This window comes from Phyllobates terribilis, unplaced genomic scaffold, assembly GCF_046119375.1.
Source record: "Phyllobates terribilis strain yellow unplaced genomic scaffold, ASM4611937v1 Scaffold_4__5_contigs__length_816908805, whole genome shotgun sequence".
Taxonomy (NCBI): Eukaryota; Metazoa; Chordata; class Amphibia; order Anura; family Dendrobatidae; genus Phyllobates; species Phyllobates terribilis.
This window is the reverse complement of record NW_027362764.1, coordinates 481,529,297-481,543,983: the sequence shown is the minus strand read 5'-3', so window position 1 is coordinate 481,543,983 and position 14,687 is coordinate 481,529,297. Positions and strand designations below refer to the sequence as shown.

Here is a 14,687-nt window from a genome sequence, read left to right as displayed (position 1 = left end):
CAGAGACTGTGGCCCGTGCAATCTGAGAAGGAAGGACCGGGCCAGCCAGAAGACTCCCCTGCAGTCCATCGTCACCCGGCAACCGTTGGAACTGGTAGCCTTGGATCATGTAAAACTGACCCCAAGCAGAAGTGGCTACGTCTACGCGTTAACCATCGTGGATCATTACTCCCGGTTCTTGGTTGTCGTCCCCGTCAAGGACTTAACGGCTCAAACAGCAGCTAGAGCCTTCCAGCAGCACTTCTGCCGTCCACACGGGTACCCGGACCAAGTGCTGACGGACCAGGGACCTGCCTTTGAAGCGGAGGTCTTCCAGGAATTCTGCAATCTGTATGGCTGCCGGAAGATAAGGACGACACCCTACCATCCGCAAACTAATGGACTTTGTGAAAAAATGAACCAGGTGGTAATGGATCTGCTAAAAACATTGCCCCTGGAAGAACGCAGTCTGTGGCCTGAGAAGTTGCCCGATCTGGTGGACCTATACAACCACATCCCGGTAGGTTCCACCAACTGTACCCCGGCTTACCTAATGAGGGCGAGACCTGGTAAGTTACCTGTTGACCTGGAAATGGGAGTCCTGACACCTGAGGACACTTCACCAGAGACAGACTGGGACACAGAGAGGCAGCAGCAGTACCGGAGAGTACAAGAGAGCGTGGAGCGAAGTCTCTGTCAGGCTAGGGAAAGACAAGAGAAGACTTACAACCAGTATGCTCCCGCTGTTCCCCTGGTACCCGGAGAGCAGGTCTTGAAGAGGAAAAGACGGCTCCACAAGTTGGATGACCAGTGGGAGGAGGACCCGTACACCGTACTGCCCTCAAGCCACGAGAACCCGAAGGTCTGTACCATCAGTAAAGACGGAGGGGAAACCACAGCCATTGTATCCCGGGACCACCTGAAGAAGTGTCCCGAACAACTGAGGAACCCTGAAGAGGAACAAGAAGACCATCGACCCGTGGAAGAAAGGGAAGATATGGTTAGTACCGTGCTCGGGGACTTCCCTCAGTCTTGGACTCAAGTCAATGGTGCAGTTGTGGTACCCGTACTCACCTTCCTCCAACCATCATCCCAAGAACCTACGGAGCAACGGGTAGAGCTGGAAGAACAGCCGGTCCAGGAGGCAGAAGACTCCACACAAGCAGAACAGGAGAATCAACCCTCTGCTTATAGTGAGCCTGCCGTACCCCTAGCGAGACAAAGAGCCGGTAGACAGCTGCCCAGTTTACCCTTGACAGCTCCTACACCCTGTAGTTCAGGGCCAGACAGTCAGCTCCGTAGGTCCACTCGGGCCACTAGAGGCCAGTTACCCGCACGCTGGAGAATTTAAAGTGTATAAATTGTTTTATTTATGTTTTTCTGTGTATTGTTGCTTGTGAATAATTTTGTGTTTCCAGTTGTTTTTAGGAAACCTTGGTGGATTTACCGGGAATCCTTGTATATAGTTGGAGCGTAACCCAGGATGGACTAGAGACTGTTAAGGACTCGGGGTAGGACAGACCCCTACCTGGTTACGTCTCCCTGTGTTGGTGAAATGGACACCTTTGCTTTTCTTCAAAGACTGCATCCGGTTGCGGACACGCCGTAACCATCTTATGTGTTTTTCTTATAGTATTGTTATTGTTATACTTTGTTATGTTTTTTCTAAATGTGTTTAGTCCCGGAGTACTAAATTTCACTAGGGGGGAATGTGGCACCCCAGGGGTCTGGTTTTCCACAGTAATGTAATGTTATGTCTGAGAGCAGGTGGGAGGTCCTTTGGTCAGGGATCCTGTGCATGCCACACCTCCTGCCCAGTCTTGGGAGGGGAAGAACTTCCCCTGTATAAACCCGGGGCTGAGGCAGGGTGAGTCAGACAAGGAGAGTGGAGACAAGAAGCAGCATAGGAAACAGCAGAGTTACAAGGAGTCAGGGGCTGGCAGCTGCAGCGCTCGCCCTGACTAAGAAGATTCTTTACCGGACCCGGAGTCCGAGGCTGTGGGGACTAACTTCTACCCAGCAGCAGAATCCGTCAGGCAGGGGATTTCAGGTCCTCTGGCCCAGAAGCCCGAAGGCACGGTCACACGCGTGGGACCAGCACCGCCATCGTGGAGCGGAAGCCATTAGAAGGCCCCGAGTCACCGGCCATACGGGTGAGCACCACACGGTACACTCAGGGACGTGGGCTACTTACATCAGCTTCTAGCAAGGTAGCCAGAAGAGTACAGTCAGTTTGTGAGGCCTACAACTACGCCTGGCCAGGGGAGATCCCATCTGCTCAAAGACTGACCAGGCCCCGTTTGCTAGCAAGTACTCCGGGAGGGTCTATCGTTGTTACCAGTAAAGACCCTGAACTACACCGTACCGTCTCTGAGTGGTTCCTGCTACCCCCATCATCCACGTCGGCTGCCCTGAGGCCATACCCCTCCCGTTGGGGGTTATACTATCACGCTGCACAATCCTACCACCGGCCTCAGCGGTCTGCCCTGCAGCAGCAGCTCCCTGGCTGCACTCAACGGGTGGCGTAGTCATCAACTATTTACTACTAATAGACTGCCGTCTAGTTTGACTCCCTGGGCACGGACCGGGTCACCGCCACGAGACTACAACCCTCCACTGATCCGGCTCCGGGTAGGCTCCCGCATGCGCAACGCAGCGCGACACAGGCCCAGGGGCGCGTCAGTATTATTCTTTCTTTTGCATCTTTCCTGGCCACCTACAAATCAGCAAACATTGAGGCTGGCTCTAAAATTTGAGGGGCGTTCCATTCGCTTCAAACCGATTTTCCCTTCTCTGTTGGTAATAGTGTAATGGAAAGTGGACTGGTAAGTCTAAACCATGCCTCTCCTGCCTTTTGTGTGCTGAGGAAAGGAAACTCAGTTTATATCTATCCCTGATGTGTCTTCTTTCCTGCAGTTTTGTTTTTGGCTCAGTAGTTTGGCCAAGCAGTTAAGAGGATGGCACAAAGAGCGTGGCTTCAGAGGTAAGAGCATATCAGGGATGGACACAGCACCAAATTATCAGTAAGTTTTTGAAGTGGTAGAGGAAACATAGAGCAAACACTGTAAAATACTGTACAAACTCCTTTCAACATCAACATACAAACTCAAGCTGGATCAGCCCAGTCTCAAGGAAGGTCTGAATACAATTATTAAAATGAAATCATTTTTATTCCCAGTAATTTCTTAAAAAATTTTTTTTTATATAAAAAACAGGTACTTCCAAAAATCACAAAGTCAAATCTCAATTACAAGCTTGTATTATTATAGTAGGCTGTCTCCTTTAATAAATCGTGTCAAGGTACTTTACTCCATTTCTATTGCACTCATTCCCTAATAATAAAGCGCTGAAAAAGAGATTTTTAATATAAATTAAATCCCCTTACTCAAAAATTCAAAAACATAAAGTGCAAGTGCAAAAAGTTTTTCCTCCCTGTGTTGAAACGTATATAAATATATGAATATAAATATATTGAGAAGTATACAAGTATATGAATTTTTGGTTGTGTTTTGTATTTTTTAGACAAGGTATTGTAAAAAAAAATGGGGGAATAAAACCAGCAACAATTAGTTAATTTCATGGGTAAGGTGCTATGCATATGGTGGCAAATTCATTTAGAGTTTACAGACAACCGGCATAAAGGTTCTAAGGAGAGTACTTACATGGCTCAGTGTCTAGCTCGGGAAGATGAGACTGTGATTTACCACGACGACGCCGTTTCGCCTTGGGCTTCTTAAATAGGGGGCGTTAGTTTGTGTTCACCGTGTACCGTTTATGTACTCCTCCCACCAGCTGTATATGATTTGTTTAATGGGCCAGAGTGGTTACGGCGCATGCGTCAGTGACGTGGGTGCCCTGAAAGCAAATGGGACTTCCGGAATCACTGCGCCTGACACGCATACGGTGGAACGGTTACAGTGTCTATTGCGCAGGACCAGAAGTCAGACGGGCCCGTTCACATGTGCATGCTCACTCTCTGTTAGGGATCCCCATATGGTGGTAGCGGAGTTTAGAAGTGGCGTGCCAAGGCACCGGAGTTTATAAAGGCATTTAAGCCCATAGGTATTATCCTCAGTTACATGGTATATGTTTTTGCAGCAATTTTAATTAAGGGATGTCTCTAATAATTAGTTGGTATGAACTTTATGTAATTAAGTTTGTGTGAATAAGTGCAAAAATAAAAATAAAGAATAATAATATGATTGTGTGTGAAATGGGTGCAATAATAAAAATGATAATATGAGTGTGTAGTGTAAAAAACATACATAACTATGTGTTGTGATGCGAGTGTTTTTCACAGTATACATGAATATATTCTGCATCCTGTGATGTGTGAATTATAGATTAGAAATAGTGAAATACATTATATGTCCTATAATGTAAAATATTTATTATGGAATGTATGAATTCTTTTAAATGAGATGTAAATTGATAAGCTTGGAGTGATAAAAAGTATACCAACAATAAATAGAAAAAATAATGTGAAATTAAATGTGAAATGAATATGAAAAGCAGTGAAAGACGTATGCACAACAATTATATGGAATTAGAGGAAGGCTATCACTTTTCCAAAGTGAACCTATCTCTAAACCGAGACTATACCAGTATAATGATATCTCTAAACCAAAGAATATACCAACAATATGATATAATCCCGGTATCATATTAACATTTCAAGATTAGGCAGTAATAATTACACCAGTGATTATCCCTACATATTAAAGAATGCTAAACAGTACTATATTAGTAACAGGGCCAAAAGAAGTCCATAATTATCACTCTCATCTTTTTTCCTCTCTTTATTTCTTTTTTTGTTGAAAGGTCCTCAATTATTGTTGTTCAGGCTTCATGACTCCCATTTACAGAGGTCTCCCTCCAGTGTACACGGCCCTCCAAACTCAGCCGACTGCCCTGATGTCCCACAGATACCAGCGGGTGAGAACTAAGTATAATAAAATAATAATTAAAATCACTAATTAAAAACGGATTTAAAAGGATGCGCCACAGGATGCAGAGAAATAGGTGGTAGATATTCACCAAGAGTATATACTTTTTTAACCAGGTTAGATATTCCAGTGAAATAAAAAGATTATATTATGAGAAGGAAAGATGGTATAGCTCAGAGAGGAGCGAGAAGCCTCAAAGGGTATAGATAAACCCCCAATGGACTAACCCCAAGATTTTATAGAATCCGAAATGTTCATTCAATCCTTGTGGAGACAATGTACCAAGTCTGAATATCCACTTACTTTCTAGTTGCGCTAGTGCTTTACTGAAATCTCCACCCCTGATACCCAAATCAATTTGATCGATCCCCTTTATTTTCAACCCCCTGGGGTCACTATTATGGTGGAGTTTAAAGTGCCTAGGTAGTGTTCTCAGAGTAGCCACATCATCTACCGTAACCAATTTTTCGATATCTAGTACATGTTCCCTTGTTCTCACTCTGAGTTCACGGGTTGTCAGGCCTATGTAGATTTTTTCGCACGGACATTGAGCGTGGTATATTACGCCTTTAGAAGTGCAAGAAAGAGTTTTTCTAATTTCAAATACTCTACTGTTATTGTGATTACTGAAGTTTTTTCCTTTAATCAAAATTTTACAGGCCTTACATTTTCCACATGTAAAAAAGCCAAATTTAGATTTATCAGTCACTTGTAGATGTGATCTTGTTTCATAGTGACTGTGTACTAGAGAGTCCTTTAAATTTCTTGATTGTCTGGCAACCATTAAGGGGTTTTGAGGTAGAATTTTTTGTAGTACTGGGTCTGTTAATAAAACACTCCAATGTTTTTTAATAATTTTGGTGAGTTCTGGCCACTGATCATTGTAATTAGATATAAATCTTGTGGGGCATTGATTATCTTCATTTTTTTGTTTTTTATTGCCGTATAGCAGTTGTTCCCTGCTAGTGTTCATAGCTGTTTTAAACTCGGTTTTGATATTTCTGTTACTGTAGCCCTGGTCCTTGAAACATCTCTTAAGGTCTTGATGTGGCGCCCCTGAGGGTTCAGTCGCCACAGAGGTACTGCACCTCACCCAGAGGTGTGGTGTCTCCCTTCTCTCAGGTAAGATGGGAGTGCTGCATGGAACCCCAAAACACCTGCATCCAACACTACACTGCTCCAGGCCGGCTGGAGGGGCAAGACGCAATGTATGTTTCTGCTGAGCCCTGACCCTGGCTGGAGTAGGGGGAACCAGTAGTGGGTGTGGGTGGAGGAAGTAGTTAGAGGGAGCACTTTAGTAGGAGTATAAATAGGGAAGCCATCTTAGGGAGGCAGATCAGAGTCAGGGAGCAGTTCAGAAGAACAGCTCGGGACAGTTCAGAAGAACAGTCCGGGAGCAGAGTCTCATTAGGAGACCTGGTCCACAAGTAGGGCCAGGTCAGAAGGCCACAGAGGGGAGCAGGGAGTAGGCTCCGTTCTACAGAAAGGATCCCAGGGGGTACGGCGCGTGCAGGACGGTACCCGTACGCCCCGCATCTGTCAGAAGACAGAGGGATCGCTGCAGCATGCTAATCCCCAGGAGGGTCAAGTAGGTCCTGGATCCGACGTACAGGAAGGACTTCAGAGCACCCAAGCGGGATTGAGAGTGGGCAGCGCAGAGCAGGAGGGGGAAGGACCAGAGTAAAGACGGTCAAAATAGGAACATGAGAAAGTGGGGTTCTGCCAGGTATTCCCAAGTTGCCTGAGGAAGGATTGAACCTCTGCCCGGTGAACGCAGCGCGAAGCGGGAGGCCTTTACCTGTATAGTGCACCTGTGAAGTGTATAAAGAACTGTGAGCAAAATCTTGGATGACTGCACTGCACTGCCTCTGTCCATTCTTCATCGGCACTATCGTTCCCCCTGCACTACAACGCCCAGCGCGACCCACTCTCTTCTACTACACTGCCCTGAGGCCTGCTCCACCTGTGGGGAGCCGTTCCATCTCAAGCTGCCCTAAGATCTGCCTCAGAGGACTGTTGCAGCGCTGGTGATCCTCACCAGGTACCACAGGTGGCATCACGAACTTTCCCAAATTCCCAATATATACATATCCCCCTTTTGAGTGACCACCCTGGGCCACGGACCGGGCCAGCCACCGTGATATCCCCCGGCAACCAGAGGCCCGGCTGCCGAGTACCCCACGGCCCTGGGGACGCGTCATTGGGCTTGTTGTTGGAATGATTCATTGCTGGTACATATCCTTTTCAATCTCAAAAATTGAGCCGTGGGGATTCCCATGATTGTGGAGGGGAGGTGGGAAGAAGTTCCATGTAGTAGTGTATTTGTAGCCGTAGATTTTCTATACACATCAGTCATGATGCAACTGACGCCCCCAGGGGATGGGGACGACTCGACGCCCGGGCCTTGCTGTTGCCTAATCTTGGGGGATGTCGCGGTGGCCGGCTCCCGGGCCCGTACCCTGGGGTCACTCTTTAAAAGAAGGGGGGAAGGTGTATGGGAAAGGGGAATGTTCATGACGCCACCCGTGGTGTCTGGTGAGGATCACCAGCGCTGCGACAGTCCTCTGAGGCCGGTGTTCAGGCAGCTTAGTTGGTGCTGCTCCCCACAGGTGGAGCGGGGCCTCAGGGCAGTGTAGAGAGGGTGTAGAGTAGAGTGTAGAGAAAGAACAGACAGAGGCGGCAGTTGAAGTCATCCAAGTCTTTACTCACTTTGGTGCGTAGCCAGCTCAGAGCTTCTCTCTGCTGTCACACGGCGAGCTGCGGCCACCAGGGTGGGGTTCAGCACACTCCAGGTAGCTCAGGAGCGCTTGTCAGGACCCCACGCTCTAGTGTGTTCATCTCCTGTTGAACTTCTCCTGCCTTGCGTCCCCCACTGAGTCCCGTACGGGTACTGCGATGTCCCTTGTGGGTAAAGTGTAGTTCCCGGACAGACTGGGTGCCCTTTTTGGTGACTTGTTGTGAGAACGTGGCGTAAGGCCGGGTCCCTCTGGATAAACTCAGATTAGGACATATGTGGCGCCCCTGAGGGTTCGACCGCCACAGGGATACTGCATCTCTTTAATGAGGTGTGGTATCTCTCCTTCGAGGTAAGGATGGTGCAGCTGACAGGACCCCATCTCTACACCTCTCCCACCTAGGGGGGCTTATATGCACTAGTGTGCTGCCCCAGCCGGGATAAGAGGAGATGGGGGGAACCAAAAGATAGGGGGAACCATGTAGTGGGTGAGGGTGGAGGACGCACATTTAGGTTACACTTAATAATTCATATTTATTAAACAGCCATCTTGGGCTTATGGTCTTTTGATTGTGATCGTCATCACTGAACGTGGCTTTCTGTGTGAACCTGCAGTTGATGGGGACACGGTCCTTGTACTCTGGCCTTGAGTAGAGGAGCGGGCAAGAGTTAACGGTTGTCTCTACCCGGTCAAAGTCCCTACCCAAGAAGGCCTGGAGCAGGAGTCTAGCTCCACTGCAAAAGGATCCAAGGGGGATGCAGACGGAGCGGTATACGCCACCTGTCCTCGCTACTCTGGCCTAGTCAGAGGGATTCCTGCTGCAAGAGGGGTACCGGCCCCCGATATCTGACTTTGTTACTCTATGTCTCAGTCGGAGAAGCCCGGAGGCTCAGTGGATCCCACCGGGTAACGGAGTGGAGTCGCCACCTGTACCCTTGTTCTGTGCATAGTCCAGAGGGAGACCCGGCCTTTCTACACACACGGATAGGAGAGGACTTAGTTTGAAGTCTAGGAACACTCTGGTGCGGGGTCCTGACTAAAGCACCTGAATTACTCGGAGGTTGTCGGACCCCCGGTCCTGGTGGCCGCAGAGCCCCGTGAGGAGCAGGGAGAAGCCTTGCAGCTGCATGCTCTACCTTGATTAAAAACCCTGGAAGTCTACCCCTATGGCCTCCGGTCTCTTTATTTCTGCACCGCACCTCACCAGGACTTCTCACGACTACTCCCTCCATCCGCCTCTCTGCCCTGAGGCCCTGCTCCGCCTGTGGGAAGTAGCACCATCTACAGCTGCCACTACATTCCACCTCAGAGGACTGCCGCAGCGCTGGTGGCCATCACCAGACACCACAGGTGGCGTAGTCGTTAATAACCACTCAACCCTGAAAGCCCATTACACCCTTTTAAATGTGACGGCCCTGGGCACGGAATGGGTCTAGGCCACGACTGCTTCCCCAACATCTGACTCGGCTCCGAGTACCCCCATCTCTCAGGGTAGGGCTGTGAGCATCACACACATACAGGTGGCGACTCCGCTCCGTCCGTATCCCCCTGGGATCCACATAAGCCTCCAGACTTTTCCGACAGAGACGTGAAGTACAAAGTCAGATAATCGGGGACCGGTACCCCCTCTTGCGGCAGGGTCTCTCTGGCTGGGCCAGAATAAGGTATGCAGGTGGCCACTCTGATCCTTTCGCCTGTGGAGCCTATCTCCTCTGCTCCCCTCCATGGCCTTCTTGCTTGGACCCTGACCGGGCACAGAGCCGGTTATAACTCTGCCCCGACCCCCCGTCTCGAGGCCTGAGACCGGGGACCGTGGACCCTCAGCCAGCTGCAGCCTTGTGCCGACTTGCCGTCCCAAGGACCCACGACCAAAGACCTTGTTATTAAAATGGCCTCCAGTTATATAGAATTCTAGTAAAGTGCTTAGGTAAATGCTTCCTCCACCCTCACTCACTACGTGGTTCCCCCTAACTCCTCCATTCAGGCCGGGGCAGCTCTATGGTGCTTTAGGCCCCCTTCAGAACTGGAGTGGTGTAGTGTTGAGTGTGTGGTTGGGGTCCTGTGTAGTACTCCATCCAGGCTCGGTCTGGCCTGGCGGGGCGCCGGGAAATTTCCCGGTGGGCCCCGGGCCCCTTGCAGAGGGAACAGGAGAATTTAAAAAAAAAAAAAAAAAAAAGTGGTCGTGGGCCCTTTAAGGGCGCGCGCACGCACTTTTACCGACGCGATGCCCAGGACATTAGCGGGAGGGGCCTGGGAGCAGGAGAGCAAGGGGATTCACTGCAGCGTCACACTCAGCAGACAGGGCCGCACGTCTGCTAAAAGTGACGTCACAGCGCGCCCTGCACTGCAGTCTCCCACATTAGGAGCGTGTCTGTACACTGTATGGGCTGGAGACAAGCCAAGGTACTGTAATATTTGTGTGTTTGTATGGATTTTTATGTATATGCTGCCTGCCTGTGTGTGTACAGTGTGTGTATATGCCTGTGTGTGTACAGTGTGTGTATATGCCTGTGTGTGTACAGTGTGTGTATATGCCTGTGTGTGTACAGTGTGTGAATATGCCTGTGTGTACAGTGTGTGTGTATATGCCTGTGTGTCCAGTGTGTGTGTATATGCCTGTGTGTGTACAGTGTGTGTATATGCCTGTGTGTATATGCCTGTGTGTACAGTGTGTGTATATGCCTGTGTGTACAGTGTGTGTATATGCCTGTGTGTGTACAGTGTGTGTATATGCCTGTGTGTGTACAGTGTGTGTGTATATGCCTGTGTGTGTACAGTGTGTGTGTATATGCCTGTGTGTCCAGTGTGTGTGTATATGCCTGTGTGTGTACAGTGTGTGTATATGCCTGTGTGTGTACAGTGTGTGTATATGCCTGTGTGTACAGTGTGTGTATATGCCTGTGTGTGTACAGTGTGTGTATATGCGTGTGTGTACAGTGTGTGTATATGCCTGTGTGTACAGTGTGTGTATATGCCTGTGTGTACAGTGTGTGTATATGCCTGTGTGTACAGTGTGTGTATATGCCTGTGTGTACAGTGTGTGTATATGCCTGTGTGTACAGTGTGTGTATGTGCCTGTGTGTGTGTATATGCCTGTGTGTGTATGCCTGTGTGTGTGTGTGCCTGTGTGTGTACAGTGTGTGTATATGCCTGTGTGTGTATACAGTGTGTGTATGCCTGTGTGTGTGTATGCCAGTGTGTGTACAGTGTGTGTATATGCCTGTGTGTGTGTGTATACAGTGTGTGTATATGCCTGTGTGTGTGTGTGTATACAGTGTGTGTATATGCCTGTGTGTGTGTATACAGTGTGTGTATATGCCTGTGTGTGTGTGTATACAGTGTGTGTATGTGCCTGTGTGTGTGTGTGTATACAGTGTGTGTATGTGCCTGTGTGTGTGTATATGCCTGTGTGTGTATGACTGTGTGTGTGTGTATATGCCAGCATGTGTGTGTGTGTGTACAGTGTGTTTATATGCTTGTGTGTGTGTTTATTTGCCTGTGTGTGTATATATGCCTGTGTGTGTGTGTGTGTATATGCCTGTATGTGTGTATATGCCTATATGTGTGTGTGTATATGCCTGTGTGTGTGTATATGCCTATATGTGTGTCCATTGTGTATGCCTGTGTGTTTATGTGTCTTCACACGTGTGTGTGTGTGTCTGTGTGCTTCCCTGCGTGTCTGCATTTTTGTGTGTGTGATTGTCTGAGTGTGTCTGTGCATTTCTGTGTGTGCTTGCCTGTGTGTGTACGTGTCCCCATTTCTGTGAGTATGTGTATCTGCGTGTGTATATTAGGGCTCTTTCACATGTCCTGATATTTACGGGACTGGAAATATCAGTGTCCACCTGTGTGTCATCCAAGTGACACATACTGGCGCTTGGGAATCAGTATACAGTTAGCGCTGTTCCCAAGAGCCGGGTGCTGAGCGCTGCCCTCATCATAGATCCCTGCAGGCGCTGTGATCAGCAGCAGCGGGGTCAATGATGAGAGTAGTAGTCTACTCCCACCGTGTCCGTGTCCAACTGTAAAAATAAGAATAAAATAAAAAAATCCTTATACTCACCTCTGTAATCCGTGCGAGCACTCACGCCGAGGAGAATGACTTCTGCAGCGAGCTTGCTCCAGAGCTGCGCTTAGTGAATGACAGGGCACCGCTTGTTGAGCGCAGCTCCGGAGCCCACTCGCTGCAGGAGACATTCTCCTCGGCGTGAGCGCTCGCACGGATTACAGCGGGTGACACTTAATAGAGGTTAGTATAAGGATTTTTTTATTTTATTCTTTTTACAGTTGGACACAGCTTGTATAGACTATTACTCTCATCATTGACCCTGCTGGTGCTGATCGCAGCGCCTGCAGGGATCTATGATGAGGGCAGCGCTCAGCGCTCTTCCCAAGCACTGGGTGCTAACGGTCATCAGTGTGCGGGACTTTTTGCGGTCTGGACAGCAGGTAAAAAACAGACATGTCAGCATGTTTTGCCCACGGACATCACATGGTCTGTTGAAAGTGGAAACACACTGACATGTGCACATACGCATTCATGTGAATGGGTCTACGTGTGTCAGTGTCTCTGGTACGTGTGGAAACGGTCACCGCATGTACTGACGTGTGAAAGAGCCCTTAGTATGTGTCTGTGTGCGCTTGTGTTCGTGTGTGTAAGAGCGCTTCTGCATGTCTGTGTGCTCTTCCGAAGATTTATTATATTTGGAGAGAGATGGGAGAGAAATTTTAGGAGACAGAATGGGGAGATGTGTGAAGAAACAGTATGGTGAACTAGGGGAGGGGTGGGAATGGGTGCAGGAGCAGAATGGGGAAGGGGGATGTATGAGGAAACAGTATGGAGAGTGGGGGAATAGTGTGAGGAGACAGTATGGAGGGAGAAAAGTGTGAGGTGACACAGCACAGAGACTAGGTAGTGTGGGGGAAGGTATAGAGATGCGGTAGTATGGGGGGAACAGTGTGAGGGCACAGTATGCTGAGGAGGGGGGGAGTGTGATGAAGGGGCACAGTATAGAGACTGGGCAGTATAGGGGGGACACAGTGTGAGAGGACAGTGTGAAGAGGGGGCCCAGTATGGTAAGGAGAGGACAGTGTGGAGTGCAGGTAGCATAAGAGGGGTAGAGTGTATGTCATGTTTTGTGCAGGGAGCATTGTAAGAGTTAGGTTTATTCAGGGGCTCAGTGTAGATATTGTTATTCAGGAGCATTATAAAGACTCTGCTATCTTTAAGGGCATCGTGTGGGGATGAGCTGCAGAAGACCGGAGAAGATGGAAGTCTGCAGAGACGAGCTGTGGATGAGAAAACTCATCATGGAGACTGAACAAGAGGAAGAAAAGAAAGAGAACGACTCTAATCAGAGAAGACGTCTCAGGTAAGATACCTGGATGTAAATGTTCATTTGTGATCCTGCCTGTGTCTCATCAGTACTGTGGTTCCTGTATGGTCCGCAGTCTGATGATGACTGATAACAACTCCCAGTATCTCTATTGTTAATTACATACTGGGAGTTGTAGGTTTATGTGATAGAAAGATATATGGGGCTGACCTGACATTACAAATGATGGTGGTTCAGATGATGTTTCCATGTACTGATGTGTTTGTGCGCGTCTGCGTATCAGGAATAATATGTATTTTTGTAAGATGCGTGTATGTATGAGTCCATTGTGGTGTGTAATAACATTCATATGCTCGGCGCACCTTTACTAAATCTATTAGGACTTGCTCACATCTGTTAGGGAATTCCATTTGTCTTTCCACATTTAGGAACAGACAAGTGAAATTTGCTAACCTTGTCATAACCATAGGGCTGTACTTGTATGGAGCGGGTTCAGGAGCTGAGCCTGCTCCATATCAGGCAGATGTCGGCTGTGTTACATAGCCGGCGTCTGCCAGTAACAGCAGTGATCAGAGCTCGCCTTGATTGCTGCTGTTTTGAGTATTTAAGTGCCCTTGTCAATCACTGACAGCGGCATTTAGATAGCACGATGGCCGGTGCATGCAGTCACCTGCTCCCTTCAGCCCCCTGTGACGCAGGTGCAGGTTGCTGATGGGTTGCTAGTAGTGCTGAGTGAGCGTGGTCGGACAAGGTGTGATCCCAGCATGCTCGGGTGTTATCCAGGTATCTTGTAGTGCTCTGCTAATATGCTCGAGTCCCTGCGGTAACATGTTTTGCGGCGGTAGACAGAAGCAACACATGCAGTGATTACCTAACAAACAGGCAATTCCTGCATGTGTTGCATCTGCCTACCGCCGCAAAACATGCTACCCTGGGGACTCGAGCATATTAGCAGAGCACTACAAGATACTCAGATAACACCCGAGCATGCTGGGATCACACCTTATCCGACCACTCTTGCTCTGCACTAGTTGCCAGGTACGGCTGCCATGTTAGTCGTTCAATGAAGCTCAGCCTGAGGTTGGGCTCCATGGAAGTGTCACAATCAAGGTGCCGGACGTTATTGCAGCACCCTCACTTTGTAGTTCGCGGTGACTGTAATGTCTCCCTCCTTGCACCGACCTTATAACAGGAAGCGAGTGGCGGCAGGGAGAATAAAACGTAATTTTCTCCGTGTAGCCAACACTTTTCCATTAAGCCGTCTAACCAGGCTTTACACCCTATTTACCTGCAGATTACCCCTATATCTGCAGATAAATAGCGTTTTTCAAGGTGACAAGTTACCATTAAAGGGACTCTGGCAGTACGGAATGACTGTTCGAACAAAGTCCTGCCGCTTGGTGCTCCACAGCGCGGCCAATCATGTAATTATAGTACATTATAGAAAAGCATAACAAGTAATAAAACCGTTTATGGTGGGCTGTAGTGTGGGCCCCTAGAGTCAGTTCCCCTGGTGGGCCCTAGGCACCCCAGTCCGACCCTGACTCCATCCTTACCTGGGAGAGGAGATACCACACCTCGTTCTGAGGTGCAGTACCCCTGTGACGACTGAACCCTCAGGGACGCCACATAACCACTAGACGTGGTGGTGATGTCCAAGTCTAAAAAATTGACTACTTTTCCATATTGGT

General features: G+C 48.6%; 1 protein-coding gene across 1 annotated transcript in view; it reads right to left on the bottom strand.

Moving 5' to 3' along the window:
- Positions 1-3,212: 3,212 nt before the first annotated feature.
- Positions 3,213-14,687, bottom strand: part of LY86 (lymphocyte antigen 86) — a 74,413-nt gene continuing 62,938 nt past the window's right edge. Inside the window, exon 5 of the mRNA XM_073676674.1 lies at positions 3,213-4,921. Coding sequence (XP_073532775.1) covers positions 4,826-4,921 — 96 coding nt within the window. The 3' untranslated portion in view covers positions 3,213-4,825. The remainder of the gene's footprint in view (positions 4,922-14,687) is intronic.